Source organism: Lacerta agilis, chromosome 8 (genome assembly GCF_009819535.1).
Source record: "Lacerta agilis isolate rLacAgi1 chromosome 8, rLacAgi1.pri, whole genome shotgun sequence".
Lineage (NCBI taxonomy): Eukaryota > Metazoa > Chordata > Lepidosauria > Squamata > Lacertidae > Lacerta > Lacerta agilis.
This window is the reverse complement of record NC_046319.1, coordinates 67,419,436-67,444,760: the sequence shown is the minus strand read 5'-3', so window position 1 is coordinate 67,444,760 and position 25,325 is coordinate 67,419,436. Positions and strand designations below refer to the sequence as shown.

At 45.9% G+C, this 25,325-nt stretch overlaps 2 protein-coding genes across 5 annotated transcripts in view; one reads left to right on the top strand and one right to left on the bottom strand.

Annotated features, from left to right (window-relative positions):
* Positions 1-1,448, top strand: part of DYRK1B (dual specificity tyrosine phosphorylation regulated kinase 1B) — a 32,631-nt gene extending 31,183 nt beyond the window's left edge. For both annotated transcript variants that reach the window (XM_033158069.1, XM_033158068.1), the window contains exons 10-11: positions 179-285; positions 420-1,448. In XM_033158069.1, the coding sequence (XP_033013960.1) occupies positions 179-285; positions 420-815 (503 nt within the window). In that variant the 3' untranslated portion in view covers positions 816-1,448. The remainder of the gene's footprint in view (positions 1-178; positions 286-419) is intronic.
* A 6,589-nt stretch (positions 1,449-8,037) lies between these two features.
* Positions 8,038-25,325, bottom strand: part of LOC117051551 (zinc finger protein Rlf-like) — a 52,928-nt gene continuing 35,640 nt past the window's right edge. For 2 of the 3 annotated variants that reach the window (XM_033158065.1, XM_033158066.1), the window contains exons 2-8: positions 23,703-23,793; positions 14,171-14,533; positions 13,017-13,252; positions 11,989-12,176; positions 10,387-10,509; positions 9,822-9,926; positions 8,038-8,586 (exon numbers count right to left, since the gene is read on the bottom strand). In XM_033158065.1, the coding sequence (XP_033013956.1) occupies positions 8,436-8,586; positions 9,822-9,926; positions 10,387-10,509; positions 11,989-12,176; positions 13,017-13,252; positions 14,171-14,432 (1,065 nt within the window). In that variant the 5' untranslated portion in view covers positions 14,433-14,533; positions 23,703-23,793 and the 3' untranslated portion in view covers positions 8,038-8,435. Of the gene's footprint in view, positions 8,587-8,845; positions 8,898-9,821; positions 9,927-10,386; positions 10,510-11,988; positions 12,177-13,016; positions 13,253-14,170; positions 14,534-23,702; positions 23,794-25,325 lie in introns of all 3 variants that reach the window. The other variant, XM_033158067.1, reaches the window with a different exon arrangement.

Sequence of the window (25,325 nt, the reverse complement as noted above, 5' to 3'; positions counted from 1 at the left end):
TTTCCACTGTCAGCTCTATCCTCAGTCATCTCCACTGCGTGATCTGATACTCTTCCACCTCCACCCATAGGAGGGTGTTGGTCTAGCTGTTCCTAGCATCTCCTGCTCTGTGCCCAAATGTTACCTTGGCCCCTGTTCTGCTCCTCTGACGCTGTGTATGTTTTTTCTCTCCTATCAGGCGGCTCCAGTGGTTCTTCCAACGACAACCGCGGTTACCGTTACAGCAATCGTTACTACGGCAGCATGGGCACCGTGCATGCAGACTGCGAGATGCAGAGTCCTCAAGTACGTTGCCTGTCAGGCTCTGGCCTGTTTTGGCTCCCTGTGCCCTTTCTGTTGCCCCAGTCCTTAACACGCTCAACCCCTCCATTTCCATCTTTAACTGACTGTTTCTCTCTCTTTTGTTGTTGTGGTTGCAGGCGCCCCCTCAGCAGCAGATGCGTCTCTGGGCCAGCGGCGACAACGAGAGTATTCCTCACATCTTACCTCACAAGCCCACGCCCAGCCAGGCCATGCCATGTTTCCCCCCAAGCGGGCACCCTCCGTACCAGCGCCCTCCACTCCCACTCTCTCCCCCGCTTCCCGAGGCCATGGAGGTTTCTCTGGGCCCTCGCCATCTGGACTGCAACCCCCCCGGGCTGGGCTCTTCCTCCTTGCACTTGGGCACCTCGGCCTTCCGGACTAGGACTGCTGGCGGCTCGCGCCCTGAGGGACTTGGCCTCAACTATCCTCTCCGTGGGCGTGGGCACCGAGACACTGACGAGACTGCACTGATGGGTGTCTGCGTGCCCCAGGGCACGGCTGCCAGTTCCTGATGATGGACTGGCCCGGCAGGCTAGGAGCCAGTGCCCAGCGAGAGCACTCCCTTGTTGCACCAGAGCCTGGACGGGCCAGGACTGACTGTAGGGCAGGGAACCAGTGCCCAGAGAGCACTTCTCCATAGGTGAGAGTCTGAGTGGGCCAGGACTTGCGGTGGGATGGGTCAGGTTGCCTGGCTGTGGCCAGTCTAGAGACCAGGTCCTGTTGCTACCTAGGACCTTGCTACAACTGGTAAGCATTGTTGGGGGGGGAGGGGAGGGGGGAGGGGGGAATAGGACAGGGGGAAGCATGTGGAGCCAGCATCCTACCGCCCTTGCAGCCTGGATGCCGCCTTCCCCCTTTCGGTCAGTGCTTTCTCTGACTTGTGTGGTCTTTCCTGGCCACAGCCCCTCTTGAATCATTCAGCGGCATGTGGCCTGCCAGCCATTCCCTTCCTTGGTGCAAGAGATTTCAACATTCTGTGCTTGGATGGACAGTCAGACTTCTGTGCACTGCGTGGACTGATGGGCTTGGTGGCCTATGTGGTCCCATGGGAATTGCTGCTAAAAAAAATTTTTCCCCCTGCTTGGAAATAAAGGGTTGCCCCAACCAGCGAATGTTTATGCTGACTCGTGTGCAGCCATCTTGGACCTGCCTCTTGTTGTGTGTACATGATGGAAGGTGGGTGGGGGAGTGCTTAGATCTGTGCTCTGGCATCATTGAAATATACTACTGCAGGGCACAATTAGGAAGGTGGCAAAGGAGGGAGAGGGGTGCTGTGCTGGGTTGTGAACTTGTACCTCTGCCTTCCTTGAGCTCATGCACCTGCACAGGAATCGGTCGTCTGAGCTCAGGCTATTTCCTTAAGGTTCTTTTCTTTTTTTCGCGAGTAGGAAATGTGGAAGCTTAGCAGAGAAAGAGGGATGCAACCAATCTTATTTTTCCTAATCACAAGGAGTTTGCCCTTAACTTAACACACCCACACCCCAAAATGTTGTTGTAGTATAAATAGCAAGTGTGCTGTTAAGATTGGCAAGAAATTGAAGCAGTAAGGCCAAAGGTGACCCAAGGAGCCTGTTTCCCTATTCCAGTTGCTGCTTGTTGTTCAGTAGGCGCTTAATTCTGCTGTGCTGCACAGCCAGGCAGATCAGGGCTTGTACCTGACCAGACTTGGAGGTGCTTGTGTTAGCACTGTCCTTTTCCAGTTTTGGCAGGCTGTTGTCCCTTTCAGCTGGATGAGATTTGGCTGGACCTTACACATGAAGGGGCCCTCTCGGAAAAAGAGCATTTCAGTCACAGAGCATTTCATTGTAATTACCATACAGTCAACACAAGGGCAAGCGTAAGCTTGCTGCTTTGGGCTTTGGAACAAGATGTTAGTTTTGTCCATTGTTCTCTGAGAGCAGGGCACATGATTCCAGACTCAGCTGCTACTGGCAAAATGTGATGCTTCAATGAAAGTGCAAAGTGGTTGGATGTTGCCTGTGTCAGTTTTTTAGACCAGGAATTTGTTCCAGGGATATGTGCTATGTTCTCAGCAGTCCTAGTACACTCAGGCCGATGTCTACAATATCATGGCATTAGATATTGGGATTCAGCATCCTAAAAACCTCAGCCTTTTGTTACGTATCTTGGTTGTAAAGATGGGTTTGAAAGGCGTGGGCGCAATTCCAAGTTCTGAAACCAGAAGATGACTTGGATAGGTTTTCCAATGGCCTGGTGTTCAAATCCTCTGTTGCACTCCATGCCCTCTTACTTCCGCCCTAAGAAGCAGTTGTTTGGAACACAGCATATTTGTGTAATTTATGCAGTACAGGCTTTTTGTTATTTAGAACAAAATGTGCAGAGTTTTGCACCCAATGCTACCAACTGAAAGAAAGGAGGCCGGTTGAGAGGCTTGGCCAGCCAGCTAGACTAGGCAGCGTGGGCTGTAGAAGAGCTAATGAAGAAAGATGGCTGCGCGCACGAGCAAACTCCACTGCAGATGGGCAATCAAATTAGACATTTGGTGGTGCTTGTGGAAAGAAGAACTCGCTGCTTGAACACAAAATAACCTCAACCAGGGCCATCCAATAGCTCGTAAGTACCACAAAAGTTGAAGTTCTGCAGGTTTTGGGTGCTGGTCCTAGCCTTTATTCTGAATAGAATAAATGAGTCTGTTACACTTGAACAAACAAGCTCTTGCAGACAGTTGTTCAACTTGGGAATGTATTCCATTAATTATCTGCTCCCACTTAAATGATAAATGCTTAAAAGTGAACATCAGAGGGTTCTGTATTCTTGCCTCCCTGCCAGACCAGCTGCCTCTTTACCCCTACCCCGTCTGCACTACAGACTGCCATTCATGCATTTTAAGAGTGAATTCACAGTTAAAATGAAGGCAGATAGCTGTATCACCTGAAATTTGTCTCCTTTATGAAGTACATGCCCAAACAGGGAAGAATAACTGAGCCTACTACAAAGAGTAGTGGCTGTTGTTCTTTCTTCAGTCACGCCTGGGTTCTGTACCTTCAAGGAGCCTTGCTTGGGAAAGATTTCAAGCTAGGCTAGAGTTCTGGTAGAAGTGCACATCAAGGTCATGGCTCTCACATTGTTGCTCAGTGAGCCATTGTTGCTCAGAGAGCCAGTGTGGTGTAGTGGTTAAGAGTGGTAGACTCGTAATCTGGTGAACCGGGTTCGCGTCTCCACTCCCCCACATGCAGCTGCTGGGTGACCTTGGGCTAGTCACACTTCTCTGAAGTCTCTCAGCCCCACTCACCTCACAGAGTGTTTGTTGTGGGGGAGGAAGGGAAAGGAGAATGTTAGCCGCTTTGAGACTCCTTCGGGTAGTGAAAAGTGGGATATCAAATCCAAATCCAAATCCAATTCTCTACTGACTTGTCACATTAGTTTCCTCAAAGGTAGGCATAGGGAGCCCATGGCCCTCCATGTGATGCTGGAACTCCTAGCCCCACCAATGGTCAAGGGTGAAAGACAGCATAAATCTGCAACATCTGGAGGGTCACAGGTTCCCCATCCCTGCTGTCTACAGCAATGGTGAGGAACCTTTTGGGGGCAGTAGGCGAGATCTTTACTTTCCCATGGGCTAACTCTTACAGGGACAGGATTACCCACCTGTCAACCACCTGGTGTCATACTGACATGATTGTCATGCCCACCTGCCAAAGTTGGCCTGCTTTGTGCAGTTTCCAGTGGGAATAAGCTGGCACACCTGAGCAGTATAGAACTCCCTGTGCATCAGCTAAGGCATAAGTGTATGTGTTTCAGTATGTTCTCTGCTACCGGTGTCTATTTAGCCTCACACCTGATGTCATGTATGGCGGCAGGTGAGCAAAACAGTCTTGTAATTGTGCACATGCAAAAGAGAAGACAAAAAACTCTAGTATTCAGTTTAACATCTATCATTTTTAGAATCCCAGTTTTTTCCTTCTCCAAAAGGAGGTCTCTAGCTTGTGTGACTGCAAAGATGATGAAGCCCAAGTTTAATTTAAATTAACAGACTAAAGGCAGTTTTGATTCCCATGTTCCATTGGCTATAATGGGGAATTAAGGTTTTTAAGGATTGGGGCCTTAAAAGAACAGGGTAGGGTAGTGTTTTTAGAACTTCTATCTCTGTCTTTAGGGTGGGGCTTGAGAATACTGTACAAAGGTTCACAAATATGGTCACGGCATCACCCACAAATTTAATTCTGGCAGGCAACATGGAAAGCCTTCGTTGTATTATTATTTTTTTAAATGCGTCTCACAATAAATTGAGGCAGACCAATCTTTTCAAAATAGCAGGAGGGCTATGTCTTAGATGAGGCCACAGTGCAGTTGGTAACAAATTGCACAGCTAAAACTTATGGATCCCTGCCTCTGCAGCCGAAATGACCAAATGCATAACATTTATACAGTAGAGAATAAGGAGTAGTATCGAGGTACACAACTGTACCTTGGTATTATCCCTTTGTTTTCAATTAATGTGATGGGCATTTTAGAGTGTGTGTTTGATTTGCGCTACTATTCTGAGCTCTATTAGTTTTGTGTTTTCATTTAGGACTTCTGGGCTTTTCCAATCATATACAATGTGAAATAGAACGCCACATGTCAGACTCTGCTCTCATTTCATCAGAGTAATATTTGTGAGCAAAACAGATTGGGTGTGGGGCGGGAATGATGTGCTAGTTTAGTTACACTCACATTATTCAGTGGAGAGTCTAAAATTGTATCACTCCACCCTGCACCCAAATTGTCCTAACTAGTAGTTTCTGCACATACCCAGGCCCAGCTTTTAGGCTGTATGTAGCAGTCTCCCTCAAAGGTAAATAGGGTAATAAGACCTATCACTTCAAATACCTATTACCCCTGAAATGCATTCACCTGTTCCTTTGGACAAATTATGCAAACAAAACTATTGTTTTCATGTCTTGCTTGGGTGGGTGCAGAATGCTGGACCATTCATGTAGCATGGGACTCATACTACTCATTCAGCATGCAGCTTTATTCCTTCATATTTATATCCCACACTCTAGGAATGCAGAATGAATCTGGTTGATAATACACTGAAATTTGGGACACTTTTGTGTTACTCCTATTCTACCAGCACATTGCCAAAGGTAACCAATGGAAGCCTTAACTTATTCATTCTCTCATTCAGAAACTAGCGTGTAGGCCCTGGGTATTGCCAGAAAACAGATTGAAACTGCCAGTCTAACACAAATTTTACAATGCAGATTTTTATTCAAATCAGTGATTTGTGTCCAAAATATTTGGCGTATTGGAGCCCTTTGCTCATGGGGAAAGTGGGAGGCGTTCAGGCCAGTGGCAAATCAGATGCCCTGGAAGGCAACAACCCTCCCACTGTATATAGGACACTGCCTCAGAGCCTGGGTTGCATATAACCATTCCATGGATTTATCAAATCTTTTAAAGTCATGTAATAAGCTAGTGGTCACCACATTTTGTGGCAGTAGATTCCATTAAGAAATGATATACAGTACTATAATTACTTTCCATCTGTCCTGAATCTTCTGCCACCTTCATTGGGTGAAGAGTTACAGTACTGAAAAGGAGAAAAAACGTTTTAGCCACTTTCTCCATACCCTACATAATTTTACAACCATCAAAAACAAATCATTTGTTCCTTTTTTCACACGCAACCACTGTAGCCTTTCATTTAGAGATAATTTTAGTTGTCCTTGCCGGTACCACTTCCAGATGTGCAGCATCGTTTTTGAGATAGGACACCTAGAAACAGCGAACAATATTTGCAAGACTTCAGAAAGCTGCCTATTCTGAGCCACACAATGGGTCCATTATTATCCAGTATTATTTTAGCAGCTTCCTAATCCATTTAGGGTTTGATAATCTTGAATAATTTAGTGTTTGGCCATCTCATTTATAAACTACTACAATATATTTTCTCTTTCTTCCTTTCGTTGTGAAACTGTCCATTTATTACTGCTCTCTTCTTTCTGTTGTTTAGTCAGTTACCGATCCATTAGAGGTCCTTCTATGCTGTGACTAACAGCCTTTAGTGAGGTATTGCCCAAAAGTCCAAAGGCCCAAGATCCTCCAGGATTAGATCCATCCACATTCCTGTTAACACACTAAAGTTAAAAGATGTGAGACAGAATTTTCCTTTGCAGAAGCCATGCTGATTCTTCTTCAGAAAGGTTTGTAACTTCTATATACTTGATAGAATTTTATTAAGCTTACTAGCTTTTTCATTTCCTGGGTTGTGTGTGTGTGTATGTATGTGTGTATATATATATATATATATATATATATAGAGAGAGAGAGAGAGAGAGAGAGAGAGAGAGAGAGTGTTACTTTCCAATCCTCTGGTACAGAAACTGATTTTTGGGATAAGTTGCATATCTCTGTTAGATGATCAGCAGTTTTGCACTTGTTCCTTTAGTAACTTTGGAATGGATCTTGTCACAGCCATTTGTCTCAATTATTCAGACTCCTCCCTCAAAAAGGCCGCTGAGGATCAGGAATCAGCCCAACATCTTTCACAATGGATACAAATAATTCATTTAGTTTCTTTGCAATATCACTGTTCTCTTTTAGGGCACATTATACTTCCTTTTCATATAAATGATTGCTCCGGAGGTTCAAGCCAGACTTGCACATTTTACCACAACTCCTTCAGCTTATGCATTGGCATGGCAGATTCCACAGTTCTGAGGATTACTTAAGGTACCTTTGGAAAAAGCACAACTGCAGCCATGTTCACTGCATTGTCGGATTCCTTCAGATGTTGAAGGGATTTGGCTGAACCTCTAAGAGTTTGGAGATAGCTGTGGAAGAGCAACACCTGAGAAATTGCAAAGCAAAATTGTCACCACCTAGTCTAATCAATACAAACTACAGTGGTACCTCGGTTTTCGAACGTCTCCATTGACGAACGTTTCAGAACTTGAACGCCGTAAACGCTTCGGTTTTTGAACACACCTCGGATGACGAACAGGAAACGCGGCATCCGCTGAGTGCAAGACCCTGAAGCCTAGCTGTCAACTATTGAGTTTCAGTTTTCGAATGTTTCAGAACTTGGAACCATCTTCCGGAACGGATTACATTCGAAAACCAAGGTACCACTGTATAGTGAATAGTCAACTCATTTGGCTTCCCAGGCTGATGGTGAACACATTTTCAAATCACGAGAGCTAAAAATAAGTTCCAATCCTAATTTCAGCTCTATTGCTATTGCTATTCATGGCTGTTAACAAATCCCAGTGTCATAGAATCGGGATGATAACAGCAGCAGATAGGACCTGCTCTGGAGATACCAATACTATTACAGAAGGGGTCATCTTGCATATACCAATTCAGTGAACCAGCTGAGCCCGCACAGCTGTAGAAGCAGAGATCCTTGACTCATTCAAGAAAGGGAGGGGGTGGAAATCCAGCCACAATCCTTTCTGCAGCACAGGAAGACGGTGAACAGAAGGGACCTCTTCAGAATAACTGCCTTTGCAAGAGAACAACAAGCTAGCTTGGCATTTTATCACATCTCCCTAGACACTGCTGATAGTATGCCTATAAGCCCACCATGTCTTCCAGCACAACTCATTGCTACCTGCCTGGGCCATCCCAGTGCTAGTGTGTTGACCTGCCAATCAGCTCTGGCCCTCTTACAGCTCCTCTCTTGCCTTCCTGGCAAAGATCACAACTCGCCCAGGAGAGATGGCTGCCAACAGCTTCCCTCTTAGGCTCTTGCTCCAGAAGATAAACTGCTACTTGGCCACACTCTTTAAAATAAATTGCACTTTAATAAGAAAGACAAACCATGGCACAGCAGCTGCAGAGGTTCAGACTTGCAAAGGACAATCCTGGTTTTCTGCTCAAGCTACCGTGCCGCTCCTTCAACCAAAGTATGAAAGGCATCCCACAAACGGAGTCCTGTAAAGTCAGACTGCATCCAGCCCTCGAGAGAAACGCTCCAGGGGAGGGGGAGGAAGTCTTTGTGTGGAGTCCCCATCCAGTCCCTGGTATGCAGTACCCCTAGCACCTTGCTGGACACGACAGTCAGCACATGATGACCACAATGCTCAGGGCTGTCCATCTCCCTGTGGATTCTTTGGTTTCCTTGGTCCTAGAGAAGTGGCAGGGTGGGGCTCCTGTCCCCAGGCCACTCTGTGGCTAGTGCATCACATGGAATGGCGCATTCCCTTCTCAGTGCCAATGAAGACAGTGATATTTGTGTAGAGGGGGTGGAGTTTCTTGGAGAGCAGCTGGTACTCCAGTGTGTTCATGCCATCCTGCTTCCATGTTCTCCTCGTCTTGGCCAGCAAGTTAAATCTGTAAGACGAATTCACAGAATCAAGCGCAAGAACTCGAGCCCTTCTCCTACCACCTCCCCGCCCAAAGTGCAGCTCCTTGGATTTGCAGGTTAGGAGAAGCTTATGTATTCTTTTTACACAGATTTCCAGTAATGAAATGGTATGGTGTGGTCAATGTTTTGTAACAAGGCGAGGAGGACAGTGTCATGTTTGTCAATAACGGAAAAACAGTTGCAAATACCCATGCCTATACCTGCCGAAAAATACAAACCACTCACAATGATGAAGTGGGTGCTCTGAAGAAACTTCACAGCTTAAGATCAGGAGCAGCTATACGTGGCAGGTGGGGAGGAGAAAAGGAAGGAAGGAGAATGCTTGAAAAAGCAGGGACGAGGATAATAGGTGGCAGACGGACCAAGTTGAAAAAACATGCCAAGCAGGAAATAGGAAAGCGGCAAGACTACACATACAGCCTACAAGCAGGAGTGGATGTGTATAACTAGCAAGCAAGGAAGGTTTGAGGACTGAGCCAAAGCTCCAACGGTGCATAAGGTTTTTAAGTTTTGAGTCCAACATGCAATTTCTACCAATTGTACAGTTTCTACTCTCACTCTATCCTTGTGATATGGCAACTCAGAGTGGGCAGTGAGGACCAACAGCCCTGGTTAGTAATGGTGGGGGCCTGGGTTTTACAAATGGATTGGAAACAGCTATCCAGTTCTCTTTTGCTATAAAATTTCCAGTCCAGGTTATTTTGCACCACCACAGCAGAGCATTGACAAGCTCTGTCACACTAGAAATAGCATTAAGGGAAAATCACAGCACAAAAAAACAAAAACATCTGTCTGGGCTCTCAGTTCTTTAGAATCTTTACATCCTAGGACTTCTTACCAGTTCTTTGTTTACCCTTGTGTGATGTCTTCAGGCCAGCCATAATGACAACCTTCCTTTCTCTCACAGAAACTGGACTGCAAACCGTTAAAACAACTGAACATTCCATGCCTCCACCCCAGCTTGGCCACTGCTGGAGGCTTCACTCCCTCAAGCACAAAATATCTAAATATGACTATTCTCTGGAAGTTACTCACCCATCATATTATCTGCGGTGGACATTCACCCTGGCCCAGAGGATTTGGCAGGGTGCATTAAGAAGGATGCAGAGTAGCTACATACAATTACACTTAACCACCTAGTTTACAAGACAGCAGTCCACAGGCCACATTTCTTCCCCAAGTAGTCCCCTCCTCTACTCACCTCTTAGGGTTCTGCTCATTGCCCTTGTCGTGTCCATGCTTGATCATACGGTAGCGGCCGTACTGAGTAGATGGGCGAGAGATAACCATCCCACTCAGCGCTACCCTGCAGAGAAGGTGATTTACAATGCAGCATTAGCAGGTGTGCACATGGGGTTTCAGCAGAGGCACAAGTGCTACAATTAACACACCCAAGCAATGCAGTGCTTCATTGCCTTCAAATCTGCACCATGCCACTCATGGCTCCTGTCCCTTGCCCCACCCCTGGGCAACAGCAAGAACAGAATAGAACAATCCTGGATTCCTACCCAGGATTCCTACCCGAGCTTGCCCGATCCCTCCTTGCCAATATTTCCTATGTTCCGACACAAACTCTAGGGCAATACATGGGGGAAAGTTGGAGAGCTAGGACTCCTAGTGTCCCATCCTCAGCCGTGCCACCTTAAACCTTTGTGTATAGAGTTGCCTAATCCCCATAAAGCTGCTGGGCTTTATGCTGAAGGGCTGGAACGGAAGCCGCCTCCTTTTCTAGCATCAAGGACCATCTCTGCCAGGAGAATCTTTACCTGACTGCAATGTCATCATCTTCACCGCCCCAGCCCCAATAGTTGTTGGGAAAGCCATTCATCTTCATGTATTGCTCTGGACTGAGTGCAGAAACCCCTCCAAAGTAGGATTTGTATGGAAGCCTGCAAGAATTTAAGAGGACATTTATTTACACGTAGCCCACCAGCTACTACCATGCATATAGGAAATACATAGGACCTCAGCTGGCACAGAGATATGGGCATCTAATATTACATTCTCAAGCACAGGTTCTGCCCACAGGCCGACAGGCCAATAGATATAACATGAAAGGAAAAAGGAATGCGGAAGGAAAAGGAAAAGCAATAAATTCAGGTACCAATTCACATGGAATGACTTGAGGGAGAGTTCTGGGAGAGGAGTCAAATGACAGCTAATAGAGAGGACCTCACTCTCTTCACTGCATGAAGCATGCATATCATTTTAGGGTTTTTAAGGGCAGCAGTACACTGCATTTCAGGAGGACCATTTCTAGAGCAGGGTCCTGTCCAGTGATTGAAATTACACAGGTTCCAAGCACATTTCGCACCTGGCTATTGGCCACTTGCGACCAAGTGAAGGTGCCTGGGCACCAGGATGGCGCCTGACACCTCCAGCATCTGGAGGTGCGTGACTGGGGATCATTGGATCTTGACTGTTTTCACACCTTAATACCATTATCCTGTACAATTGTATCAGTTATATTTTATCTGCATAGTCAGAATGAATGTCAGGAACCCAAATGTAGGAGCGGTGAAAAACATTATAGTTATGTAATTGTTGTCACTTGTCTTCACCTACCCCACCCCACTAACCTGCTCACCGTTGTGAAGAATATTCTTACGTTATGAATGGTCCATGTCACCATTAAGAAAAAGAGGTAGAAGTAAGCCAGTATTTATGTAGACTGTCCCTGGATAAAATGACTTGTCTTCTTTAAGTCCCCAAAGTCATCTGAACTAGCCAGATGTTAAACTGATAATCACAGTCAGCCCGTCATTTGAAAAATAAGACTTCAGAGCCGTCTTGCCCCAAAATGGCAACTAGACATTCCATTTTGGCGACTGCAACCTTGGTTTAAGGAGCCATTTGGCACCTAGCATATACATCTGAGCTTCTAACACTGGTCCTGTCTAGGCTTCCAGTTCTTTAGCACCATCCTTCCCCTCTGCTGTATGCAGAAAGCTTTTTCTCTATCAACTCCCACCTGTAATGCAGCTGCACGCAAGAAGGCTGCCCTTCCGCCAAGCTCAAAACAGCATTATTTGACTCTTCCCCTGCTTTATCCTCACATCAATCTTGCAAAGTAGGCTGAGGGAGGATGACTGCTTCAAGGTCCAGTCAGTAAGCCTTATGGCTGAGTGAATATTTGAACCCAGGTTTCTCTGGTTCTAGTCTGACATTCTAACTCTTCCAGCACACTCCACATTCCTCCCCATATCTGCGTCTAGAAAACAGCCTAGAAACACACAAGAAAGCAGTGGTTTTCAGTGTGATTATGTTTTCAGAAGGGAGACTGGGCACCTCTATTTTAAGTAGGAAAGGGTGTTGGGAGGGGTAGAGAAGCATTCCTATGGAAACAGACCCAAATCCAAGAAGCTTACTTGTAGCCAAACTTGTCCATGGCAACAGCCACGTGCTTGGGGAAACGGTCGCAGGTATACACATTGCGGTCATCTTCGGGAATGAGGTCTACATCGTGGAAGAACATACAGTCCCAGTCCTCATCTTTCATAGCTTCCTTGAAGCCCACATTCAAGAGTTTGGCCCGGTTAAAAGTGTAGTTCTCAGCCTGAGAAAGAGATGGGTGGCATTTACACCAGGTGTGTGTGTGTGTGTGTGTGTGTGTGTGTGTGTGTGTAAACTAGCTCCCCTAAAGTGCTAAACTCTCACATCCAGGACAGTCGCCACTAGGCGCTACATTAAAATTGTATCCCTCCTCCATGCTGGCTTCTGCCATTCTTGCATTTGGCAGCTCCTCCAGAACCACCTACTCCATTTCTATCTTGGCTTGGGCATGCTCCATTGGGGACTCATTCATCTACATCTGAGGTTCCTCACCTCATCTCTTCCCCCTCCAAGGAATTTGGTGAGCTCAAACCGCTGGGTGCTGGTTGGTCCCCACACGCTCCCCATACCCAGTCTCAGCTCCACCCCACCCCGTAGTAATGTTGCTAGGGTCCCTTTCCTTGTGCCTGACTCTTCCCCACCTCTCCAGAGATCAGACTCAGCACAGCAGAAAGCATGATTCACTGCACTTTTTGGAAGGAACTACAGCTTTCCCTCTCTGCAGCAATCAGAGCCCTACCCACTGCCCCCTACTGAGGCCTAGTGCTGAAAAAAGCTTTGCCTGCCCACCTGCCTTCACTGGGCACTCCTCCATGAACAATAAAGAGAGCTATTGCTTCTATTCCCTCCTCTCCTAAGGAGAGAGAGAGGCCACACATTAATGCTGGGACAGGCAGCAGCCACGGAGACTCTTCTGTTGGGAGCCGCCCAGAGTGGCTGGGGAAACCCAGCGAGATGGGTGGGGTATAAATAATAAAATTTATTATTATTATTATTATTATTATTATTATTATTATTCAAACCTCCTGCCCTGCCCAGCTCACACATAGCTGTGGCAACACACCTGATGGATGATGTAGATGCCATAGGTTAGCTGCTGCCGCTGCAGGAAGGGGTGCAGGTAGTAGAGCAGGTACTTGAGGTGTTGCTCTCGGTTGCGGTGGGGGATGATGACGGCTGTTTTGTGGACTGCATCACAGTCGGGCGGACGGTAGCGCCCCCCTTTGGTCACAAGGGGATTCTTCCGCACAATGTCATCCAGAGACAGCCCTGCAGGGAAAGTCACCCGAATGGGGCCTCCTGCAGGCGAGCAAAGACAGGGGTAAGGTAAACAATCTCCACCGCCTAGGTAGTAGCAGACCGCAGGCTAAGAGCCAACGTGACCCAAAGTTCTCAAGAGGAGAACACCTCAAAACATTTTCATTTTGGATTAAAATGAGCATTAGCCTCCTAGACAGTTCCAGGATTCTTATTTTTCTCCACCCACTCCATTCCTGGTCATTCCTGCAAACTTTAAAGAAACATAGACTTGTAGAGTCTATGTAGAGACCGTGTGAGTCATCTAGTCCAACCACCTGCAATCCACGATTTTTTTTTTGCCCAAGATGGGGCTCAAACCCATGACCCTGAGATTGAGTCTCATGCTCTATGAACTGAGTTATCACTATGCTTTCACTAGTCACACTGGACAAGAAAGGAGGCATGGGTCGAGGAGAGAGAACCACTTCTCTCATTTCACAGAGCACTTCACGGCTTAATGGAAGATCACTTCTATGATGGGCCCACAATCCTCAAGTCTGTTTTTTGGGGTGTCTCTCATCACTAGGCATCTCTATTTAAAAATCACTATTGCCGTACTATACTTCCAGAATTTGTGTCTTCTTTCCCAGGGCCAAAGAGTGGTGTAAACATGATGCAAGCTTTTGAATTACACTGAACTCTTTAGTCTCAGAACTAGTATGCTACACACAAAGAGACAAATTTGACTTGAAGGCTTGCTCAGAATTTACTTCACTGTTTCATGCTCATTTTTGCCTTTCACGTGCCACCCAAAACCTTTCCAGGTGGCTGGCTGGTTCAATGAAACAATACATTATGGCTTCTGTGACTCTTAATTTCAGAACAACCACGCCAGCTCAACACCATTCAAATCTTAGGTCTGCCTCCAAATCCCCAGTTCCTTACCAGAACCAGGATCAAGAATAGAGAAGCCCTTACCAAGGAAAGGAGATGCCTCTGGACAGTAAGGAAGTTCCTCTGGGGGCAAAGGGGGCCGGGCAATTAGGCTGAGGTTGGCGTAGACGTCCCCTGGCAGCGAAACATTGTGTAGGCTGGACAATATAGTCAATGTGCCCCCCTTGTAGAAGATGCCCAGGAAATAGGCAACACGCTTGCGGTAGCCATCGTGGTACAGCAGAGCCATCACCACCAGCTGCACCCCTAGGAAGAGCAGCAGGTAGCGGCCACGCAACTGCAGCATGGCTGAGGCAGGGCCAGGATCATCTATCCATGGTGCAGCTGGGCTGAAGGGTGGTGGTGGTGGCGGCAGCAGCAGCAGCAAGGGAAACAGAAGATAGTGACCTGTTGGAAGCAGCAGAAGGTAGAATGAGTACAGCAATGCTCATTCGTCAGGTTAACAGATTTCTTTTTAATGCACAAACATTTTGATGGGCTAAAAAAGGTGCCCCGATTAAATATCAGCAGGTTTTTGAAAAAAAACAGAAACTAATTTTAATGCAAGTACAAACTGCAGCTTACAAGCACCATTTTGAGAGGCATTCCCTGTCTTTGGGGAGAGAATATCCATTTACAACCCATGCATGCATCGCCTAAAATCAAGGATCATCTTCGCTCGAAAACCATTTAATGCCAATTTGATTATCTGATCAGCCTCCTGACGTTCACAATGCTCAGCTTTCATTTGGATGCTTACAAGAAAATGCATTTCCTGCCCCCACCTCGTTTCATGTCTACATATGCAGGGGTAAGCTTCTGAAAGCAGGGGGAAGTTCACATCCAGAGCCCAGCCCAGCCATTTTTTACACACAAGGCGATCTGCTCGCAGCAAGCACAAGTATGGACAGACGTGGCACCGCGAGACAAAGCAACGAATAGTAACAGCATCTTCTTGTCTCTGCAGCTGCATGAGAAGTCTCAGTGCAGCAAAAAACAAACCGCACACCTGCCAAATGAGAGGTGTCCACAGGAAAAGAGAACGTGGGAGTGGGTGGTAGGCATAGCAACATAACATGGCGAACATATGCACCAGGGAGGGGAAAGAAGTTAGGACAAGTGGCAGACAGAAAGAAACAGGATAGCAGAATTCTTTTTTGCTTACACTCCCTCCCTTCCCCAAAAAACCAAGGCAACACAGAAGGATTAAGCTATCAGTGAAAAAAAAATGTTAAGCTTTCATCCTGCCCTGGTAGGAGGTGTGGTGTAGCTCAGTTGCAGATCAATCCCCAGCATCTGCAGGTAGGGCTGGGAATGTCCCCTGACAGAGATGCTGGAGAACTGCTTCCAGTCCAAGGAGACAATTCTGAGCAAGGTCTTGACTAGGCATGAGGCAGTTTCCTATGTTCCTGGGAAACTTGAAACAGTCTACATGCCTCTCCTCCCATGGAACTCCATAGTTGAATGGCGACTTGAATCTGGGTTCTCCCAGATACTATCATGCTCTGACCACAACATAGTTATTCTCAAAATAATGTTGCCAGAGCCTCCTTTCTCCACACCCAGGAACTGCTTCATTTAAAGTGTCAAAAGCCATGTTTTGCATGTACATATAACCTTTGTCCATAACTGTTGCTATCTGCAACACTTGAGGGAGGAGGGAGGGATGGGAACAGGCACGAGTCCCCTTGCCGCAGTCCTTTCCACGCACCTTTTCCACTCTTGGGTTTCCAATATTAGGCCCTTGGGCCTCCAGCTGCCACCCACTTCACATATCTCAGCGTTTGGGTACTATAGATCCTCTTCACCCTGGCTTTTGACACTTGCAATGTATGCTTTTAGCACCCACCTTATTTCTGTGACTGCAAGTTGTTTAAACTGTTTTTAACGTGTGTTAATTGTTGCAAGCTGCCCCGAGACCCAAGGGTGAAGACTAATAAATTATTATACTGTAATAATCTACCCGATTGCAGAATCTTTGGTAACGTGGCAGGAAAGGACTTGGGGTAGTGCAACGTGGAGCAGCACATTCCATACCTATAAGTGAGAGAAGCAGCCTGCTTTGGTTACCTATTCTGCTACCTGCCCACACCCTGTGCAGCGCAACAGGTGTCTTGGAGCAATGCCAACTGGCAACAGCTAAGGAGGAACAAGGAAATGGCCCAAGAGATTCCTGTAAGAGATGTTCCAGGGTGATATAAGGAGGAAGGAAATGAGTCACACATAAAGGTGAAGGTAAAGGATCCCTGACAGTTAAGTCCAGTCACAAACGATTCTGGGGTTGCAGCGCCCATCTTGCTTTACTGGCTGAGAGAGCCAACGTTTGTCCGCAGTTTTTCCAGGCCATGTGGCCAGCATGACTAAGCCGCTTCTGGCAAAACCAGAGCAGCGCACAGAAACGCCATTTACCTTTCCGCCGGAGCAGTACCTTTGCACTTTGTACTTGCTTTCAAGCTGCTAGGTTGGCAGGAGCTGAGACCGAACAACAGGAGCTCACCCCGTCGTGGGGATTCAAACCACTGACCTTCCGATCGGCAAGCCCTAGGCTCAGTGGTTTAGACCACAGCGCCACCCACACTCTACATAGGTGTCACACATAGGCAACCCTAATTAAAACCTTCAGGGAAGAGCTGACCCTTCCAGATTCACTGAGCTGTTCCACTGCCGAAAGCAAGAGGCTCAGTCAAGGGCATCCTGCTGCATTTGGGAAGAAAGAGTAGCGTTCTTAATGTCACTTGGTCAAACCCAACATATTAGGAAATGGGATTTGGTGTGTAGCTGGTTTTGCCTTCATGTATGCATGTTCATTCCCAGCACACTTTGATGTGAAAAACTTCACAGAAAAGGCAAACAAGCTCCATCGTGATGTAGCCTGCAACCAAGTTGGAAAACTTCCTTCTTTGTTGCCGTGATATTGTTCTATACCTTTTTTTAAAAGGTATAGACCAGTATTTTGATAGGAAGGTTTGGGTATGAGAAGGCTTAAACTGTGGCTCTCCTTTCTAACCCAACTATTAATATGTGAAGGTAGGAGGTACTGCACAACTGGCAGAAAAGTTTCCAAGTGGCTCAAAGCCAGTATGCAAACACAGATAAGTAGTGTGCTTGCTGGTAACAAAAGGCATATATTTTACACAATGGCTTTTACAGGAATAGCTGCCATGATTTCTAATCAGCAAATAATAGCTTTTAGCAAAACCAACAACCAGGGGCGTTTCTAGCCCCTTGGCTGCCTGGAGTGGGAAGCCAAGAGGCACCCCTGGGGGCAGGGCAGGTGGCCCTTCGTGCCGCGGCTGCTCGTGCCTGCGCGACAAAGGAAGAGTGCACCTTCAGGAGTAGCGTCAAATCGTTGGGAGAGTTACAGCACCCACTGTGGCTGCAGACCAATGTGCGAGAGACATATTTTGTTGCAGCTGCGGCAGACGAAGGCATCTGGTTTTGCTGCTACACGTGCACCATGGCATTTCTGACACCTTACAGACTTTGGATCACCATTAGGATGCCTACGTCAGGTCATTCAATATGAATGACGCAGTTGTTTTGCAACAAATGCAGCAGAAATGAATTCACTGGGGCCTTTCCTAGGCAGCCTTCTTGGGACCTGAACAGTCTACCACCTAAAGCAGTGCAGTGAATTGGAGCTGTTTCAGTAGCCTAAGCGGAGGCAAACAGAACACTGCAATCTGGACACACTTCTCAAGCCTGACACCAACATGGAGGATTCGTCCTACCCTGCAGCCCACTCAAATAAAAGAAAGAGTGGAAAGCTGGCATGACAATGCAGCAATGGAGCCAAAGTTTTAAAAGCTGCCTGATCAGCTCTACAGCCCCCCTTCCCGATGCACATTATTGTAATCTGGAAATATGGTTTAACACGAATAAGTAGCTTGCTGGAGCATGTTATTCAAAAGTTCCTGCAGTGCTCCTTTCCCCATGGCTGCCAACAAGCTAAAGTCTCTGCCTTGTCATGCCATGTGACCTGGGCTCCAAACCACAAATGGTAAGCAAGGTTAAGGTCATGCCTTGATTCAAAGTAAGGTTGCCGTTGGCTAGCAGGTGGTGTGCCACACAGTAGTTGAGGTAAGGGGCTGGACAACAGGGAGGAACCAGTGGAAGCAGCTGCGGCTACCTAACCTCCTGCTACACAATCCTGACTTGTGAAATTGCTAGTAGAGCATGGTAGTGAAGGCAATTAAGAGTAACTGATCCAGAATCAAATATTATCCTTGGGCTTAACCACACTTACCTTTTCTCTGCACTTTCCAGGCATGGTCCATACTTTAAAGCTCTATGCCTTTTGTCTTTTTGCCCCAGAGATTTCCCTGTGAAAAGCTGAATCGGAGCAAGCAGCAATCCACAGTAAACCTGAACTGCCATTTGTTGTGCTTCAGCTTTAAAAAGCAGGTTTTCATGGGGAAAGCTCCAGAGAGAGAAAACGTGTGTGTGTGTGTGTGTGCGCGCGCGCACACACACACACACACACAGAATATATACTTGCAGTTATTTATTGATATATATCTCAGGGCAGTTCACGGGATAAAATCAAAAAGGAACTTTATGACATGGACATCGAACTTTAGAACGCAGGGCTGTGCCTATAAAGCGTAGGGCCAAAAAGCCCTTTATCTCATCAGGAACCTGATCCAGCTACCAGCTACCAGCTACCACTGTCAGTTCTCCGGGGGGGGGGGCAGAGGTTTAGGACTCGGAGACCAAGACACAGGAGAAGCTCCAGGTCCTGGGAAATGCATTTCTACTGAGTCTTCCTTCAGAGAGCTTTAAACAAAACAAGAGGTCATTGATTTGAAGGTAATGATAATGAGCTATGCTTCTACATCAAGTGCAGAAGGACACTTCCACTCCAATCTAAATAAACTACCCTCAAAGGGCCTCTCCCCACACAATTAGGCCATCTCTTCACCAGGAACTATTTCCCCCTGGAATTTGTAGCCAGCCCATGTTAGACTGAAGATCTAGGAACAAGAAGTCACATTATAGAAGCAACCAACCTCACAGAACAAGTTATGGGCTGCTCATTAACCAGTACATTAATAATGAAAGAGCCATTAAAATAGAGCCACAGCTTGGTCAAACTGGAAAGCACACTCAATAAATTGCTTTCTGCACCTTGGGAGTTTCACCTCTTTAAAATTCACACTGGTGCTACCCTCTTCCTTTTTTGCCTTCAGTAGCTCCGGCATCAGATGAGCGAACTTTCCAGAGATGCTTAAAAAGTTCTTTCCCGTAACTTATCAGCTCCATTTCACACCATCCTTATGGCTCACCTTGTCCAACTACACTTCCCCCACCCCTTCCCTGTCAAACCCCCATTGAGATCTCTGCAGATTAGTCCAACCATCACAAGCAGCGTATTCACAAGCTCATAGCTAGTACTCAGCAATGGATGTGCCTCTTTTCCTGTTGAACTTATTGGCAAAACCTGCCTAGGGAACCACGAGAAGGGAAAAACAAGGTCCTGCATGAGAAAAGAACTTTCTTTATCCTCCACACTCACAGTCTGCATTTTTTGAGTATGGAGTACTTCACTCTCTCTCAAGTGAAATGAAGGCAAGTTCAGAAACTGGCTAGACTTCAGAAGGAAACTTCAAGTTTAAGGAAAAAGATGAAGGGCAGCAACTGAAGTATGTGCTTTGGCCATCTTTCTAAAACCTGGCTGAATTTGGCAAAGAGGGTCCGAGACTAAAACAAGAACACATTGCCAATTGGCTTCAGCCAGTAAGTAGAAGAGGCGAGGGCCTGAAGCACCAAAACTGAAACAGCTCAGCACAGAGCTGCCTCTTTCAAAAGTCTGCGTATCAAACACACCCTCACTGTGGAATGCGCAGGACATTGCCAAATAAAGCCATTTTCCAGCTGGCAACTTGAAACTTGAGTACTGACCACCCCCCACTCCCAGGACTACTACTAAAGAAACAGGTTCTGAAGTAAAGGCAGCTCCAGGCCAAGACTGCATCGCCCCTCGCAACTTCCTTGGTGATCCTGTTCTATGAAGAATCACACTGCACATTTCTGATCAGGGTGTGAAAAACTGGGCCACATGGGAGGTTTTTAATCCCCCACAGGAATGAGATCTTATCAGCTTTGTCAGTAAGGAAGGTATTTTTCTTCCACTAGGCAAGGCTTCCTGAAAGGGGAGGGTAGAAGCGAAACTATGCTAAGTATCTGCACCATCCACCTTTATGTTCTAAGCCAAGCCAGGCCTTCTGGAGATGACATGGAGAGATCAAAGCTTAAGAAGGAACTCTGGTGATTCCCATTTAGTTCAGCATCCTGTTCTCACAGGCCAGATGGTTAAGGGAAGCCCACAAGCAAGGCACGAGTGCCAAAAGCATTCAACCCACTCATGTCCACAAGATTCGGAGAACATTTATGTTCTTCCTGCCACCGAGTCTCCAATACTAGCAATCAGCACATGCATAACTCTGTTTATTCACAAACTTGCAGCTAATTCCAGTCCTCTTCCTCCCCTCTCTTGCCCACCTTTGAAGAGTACACAAATGGAGCAAGAGAATCTGGTTTACTGCAGCTCTGTAAAGCACCATGCATCCCCAACAGCAATTTCATTACATGACACTTGATGCGATCTTACGAGGCTTCTTCCTTTCACGGAATCTGTGCAATTCCATTACACGGAAAGCACGAAAACCACAGAGTCATAATTTCTGGCACAGCCTGAAATTCTGCAGAGGGTGCAAATGCTGAAGCCTCCTTATTGGGTTCAGACCAAGATTAACCTTGCCTCAGGAGGTAAAGACGATGTCACCCCAAAGATTCAGTGTTTCCCTCCAAAGCAAACAGGATGCGGTCTTAAGTTGGCCCAACTTTATTTATATATAAATAAAACTAGTTATTTAAAATGCTGGACAGCGTTACTTACTGAAGAGAACTCTTCCTCATGCTGGAAATCTGAAGTGGGGAAAATATTAGCTGCTGCTGCTGTGCCAGTTCATAATGTTTACCCAGGCATGTCTTAGAGCCTTTTCAATTCCTCAATGAGCTGGAACCGTTTAGATGCTAGGCTACTCCTTTATTTCATCAAGAGCAGCACCTCTCAACTCACCAAAGGTGTGAAATGCTTATACTAAAGAGGCAACAGCTAAATCTCTGGTTTTCCTTATAAGCTTCCAGTCTAATTTGATCCAAGGCTGCATTGGTAGGTCAAAACCACCTGGCTTTCAGCGCTGGATAAATGTAACTGCACCTACCATCGCAAAGTTCACAATGATTATAATTCCTATGTTAAAATCCATTTTTAAAAATCACCTCCGAGCATTTATGGGCCCCAATTCAAAGTACTGGTGCCGGCCTTTTCAAGCCCTTAACAACTTGAGACCTGGTTATATGACCCTGCTCATTCACTAAAATCAGCTATGGAGATCCTGGTCATGTGCCCACCGGTATGAGCAATTAGGTCGCCAGGCACAAGAGACGGGGTCTTTTCAGTGGTGGCCTCATGGTTACGGAATTCCCTTCTGAGTGAATTACACACACTGCCTTCAATGCAGGCTTTCAAGTGGGACTTAGCATCTCTTTTCCAGGCTGCCTTTTCTTAATGTGTTATTCAGCTGTGCTTTCAAGCTCTTGCGCGCTCTCTCTCTCTCTCTCTCTCTCTCTATATATATATATATATTATTTATTTATACCCTGCCCATCTGGCTGGGTTTCCCCAGCCACTATGGGCTGCTTCCAACAAAATATTAAAATACAATAGTCTATTAAACATTAAAAGCTTCCCTAAACAGGGCTGCCTTCAGATGTCTTCTAAAAGTCTGGTAGTTGTTTTTCTCTTTGTACATATACACCACACACACACACGGGGGGGGGGGGGAGAGTGAAATACTTAGGTTTCATTGGGCCTAGGTGCTGCTTCATAATAATTCATCTCATTTGTTGTGTTTCTTACTGTTTCTGTGCTTAACACTTTGTGAGGGCATGTCCTGTGAGGCAGCCTATAAATTTGTCACATAAAACAAATTGATGACTCTTCCTGAATAAAAATCAGAAGGGTAAAGGCAGTCAGCACAGCTTGTTATGAATGAAGTGTATATGGTGAAGAACAAAGATAATCAGCATCTTCTATTTTTCAAGAGGATATCTGCGTATATGACAAGAATAGATGGCAATTATTTCTGTTTAACAAACCTGTTCCACCTCTAATGATCTAATTAGCTGTTTTGGCAATGATGTAGAAGAATGAACAATAGATAGATAGATAGATAGATAGAGTGGACGCTCGGGTTGTGGACGTAATCCGTGACAGAAGCCTGTCCACAACCCGCAGCGTTCGTATCCCGCAGCGCCGTGTCTGCGCATGACGCAATTTTGTGCTTCTGCGCATGCGCAAAGCGCAATTTAGCACCGGAACCCAGAAGTAACCCGTTCCGGTACTTCTGGGTTCAGCGGGGAAAAACCTAACCCGCAGCGTTCACAACCTGAGGTATGACTGTATATATAATAGGCTAGAAGTTGCTTCCAGCATACAGAGTACACTGAGTCAATGATATCTTGCAAAAATTAAGGAGAGAGAAAGTTGCAGCAGCCTTGCCTGGACATCACATACCTTTACTGAATGTGGACATTCCTATAATGGCCATACACATGGGAGCAGTTCACCTACTAAAGTACTTTCCTTTAACATTACGTTCAGAAGTATGTAAACATTCAGCTCCAACCGCAAACACCTTTTATATACATCATGCATATAGGACATGTACAAATGTCACCAACAATAAAGCATGAGAAGGAAGCTTATCTGTTCTAACTAAACAGTGCCAATTCCTCCCAGAGCATTGGCTCTTGAAGGCCAGAAGACAGAAATTACTACATGCATAGCTGCCTTGGGCTGTGTTACTGGACAATCCCAGCTTTAAAGTGCAGAGACTGACACCCGAGACAGCACTGTGGCAGCCGAAGAAACAGGCAAACTGAGCCGGGGATGGATGAATGCTCCTGAATAATTATTTACAAGGCTATGGTGTTCCCTAGTGATTAGTGTTCAGTGCAAAACAACGTCTTGAATATCTGGGGAAGTGAGCTGCTTAGATATCCTAAGCAAGCTGGCATGTTTGCTAGCATTACCACAAAAAGCTACAAGACTTTTAAGGGTATCACAGCACCTAGGTTGGCCCTGCTTCCCCTCCAGCTGAATGCATAAGGGCCCAAATCCCCAAACTCAGGTCTACACCCACACACAAGGACATCTGCATTCTCTGACATGGGCTTCCTGGCATATAGAAATGGGTTTTTTACGCTTCGTGTTAAGAGGAGTTGACTGTTGGGAAAGACAACAGAAGCAAAGGGAGCTTGTAGCCTGCATCAGAAGAACTCCTGTCCTCCCTTGAGACCATAACCATTCCCTTGTCCAGAGTTGGCTTCTGGGTTCTCCCCCAGTTCATCTGGGAAAAGGGAGTGCCTCATAATGAGAAACCATAGGCAGTGCAGAGAAATGGTCACCTACAACTACCATGCCCAAAGAAGGAGGGGATCTATAACGGTATGAACTGTGATTGGAAAGATATTGGAAAATGCAAGCAAATGTGAATTTAAGGATGCCCACCTGTGCAGCTCTGTTTCCTCGGCTAGGTCAGAGGGGTCGTCCTTAATTCTTGGAGTGCAGCGCTTTTTTGGTCCCAATCTCCATGGAGTTTCTGCAGTGAATCGGGGAGGGTGAAGAGAGAGGTCAACTTAGAACCAGCGCGTATGACAGGACAGAAGGTAAAAGCATAGAGGCAAAACCTGGCATTTTCACACAGCAATGCAACATCGCCACTTGAAACCAACAGCACACAGCCAATTTAAACAGGAAGTGGAAAGCTGCTAGTGCAAAGTAGGATGAGGAAAAAAGGGAGGGGGGAGACAGAGAGAATGGGGTCAGGAATGTGCAACGTGTACAGAACAGGAATGGGAGTTAATCACTACCAGCAGTCAGTACTTCCAACAGGCAACAACAGTTTTCCAAACTGAATCATGCCATTTGCCAATCATTCCAGATTTCTCCCTTCAAATTAATGCACTGCACAGAGACTAAACTGACCGACTAATAAAGAATAATTCAATTGCACCCATGGCACACAGCACATCACGGAACAACAGGAATAGCACTAAAAGAACACACTTCCAGAACCAAATCACTACTCAGGGTCTTTTATACTTTCTATTCAATAAGTCTATTCTTTGTTGCTTAGTTTATTCATTATCCCACAGGGGGAGGCACAGAAGTCTTGCTGTAGGTTAGGCAGTGGTATATTCCCTGTGATTCAGCTCCACACTTCCCTAGCGAACAGGAGACTTAGCGTTCTGTTGCTTAGACAACCCACGGGTTGCCAAGATGCAACTGTTAGTGCCTAATTTTTCTTAAAGGGCTAGAAATTCTGGAATAAGTGCTCATTGGGGAAAGGAAGCCCTGGCACTCGGGTTTCAAACCCCCTGCCTTTTGTATATGCAGCCTTCCCACCATATTAAAAAGAAATATGGTGCCCTACCTGTAGATTATGATCTAACACAGCTGAACCATGAATTGCTTCAAGGAGTATCTCTCGCCGTAGTCTTCAAGTCAAAGAACAGGTTGGAGCCTCCAAAGTCACCTAGGCTAACCCCTCTTCAGATCTTCACAAGGACATGTTGCACAACTTGTATGGACTGGATCACTTCCAACACTCACTTCTTAAACCACAGCAATTCAACAACAATCACATAGCAAAAATGTGCACATGCCACTTGTAGAGAAAGGCTGGTATTGTAAATGCAGCAACATAACACCCTCATATAAGCCACTAAGTCAACAGTGACTGGCAAAAATGTGCCTAAGCTGCCTTTTTATTGTAGTTTCCCATGCATTCTTCATGAGTTAAAATCATAGAATTGCAGAGTTGTTTTTAAAAAAAATATTTTATTGATACAACAAAAAAGAAACACAGATTCAGAATTACACACAACAATAAACACAAAATTTTCTTACCAAACAATAAAACATAAGTTGGTCCTTAACACTATAGACCCGACCTCCCATCTATTCCTTATTTCAATTTCATATTACTTATTGCCAATCACACTTTTATCATACCGTAATTTAAACTTTTTCTTAAATATATCTTACCTCTCATGTCTAACTTGCAACTACTACTGAAGTTCCTCGAATGCTGCAACAGAGTTTAAACTACTGTAATTTATTTAAATATTC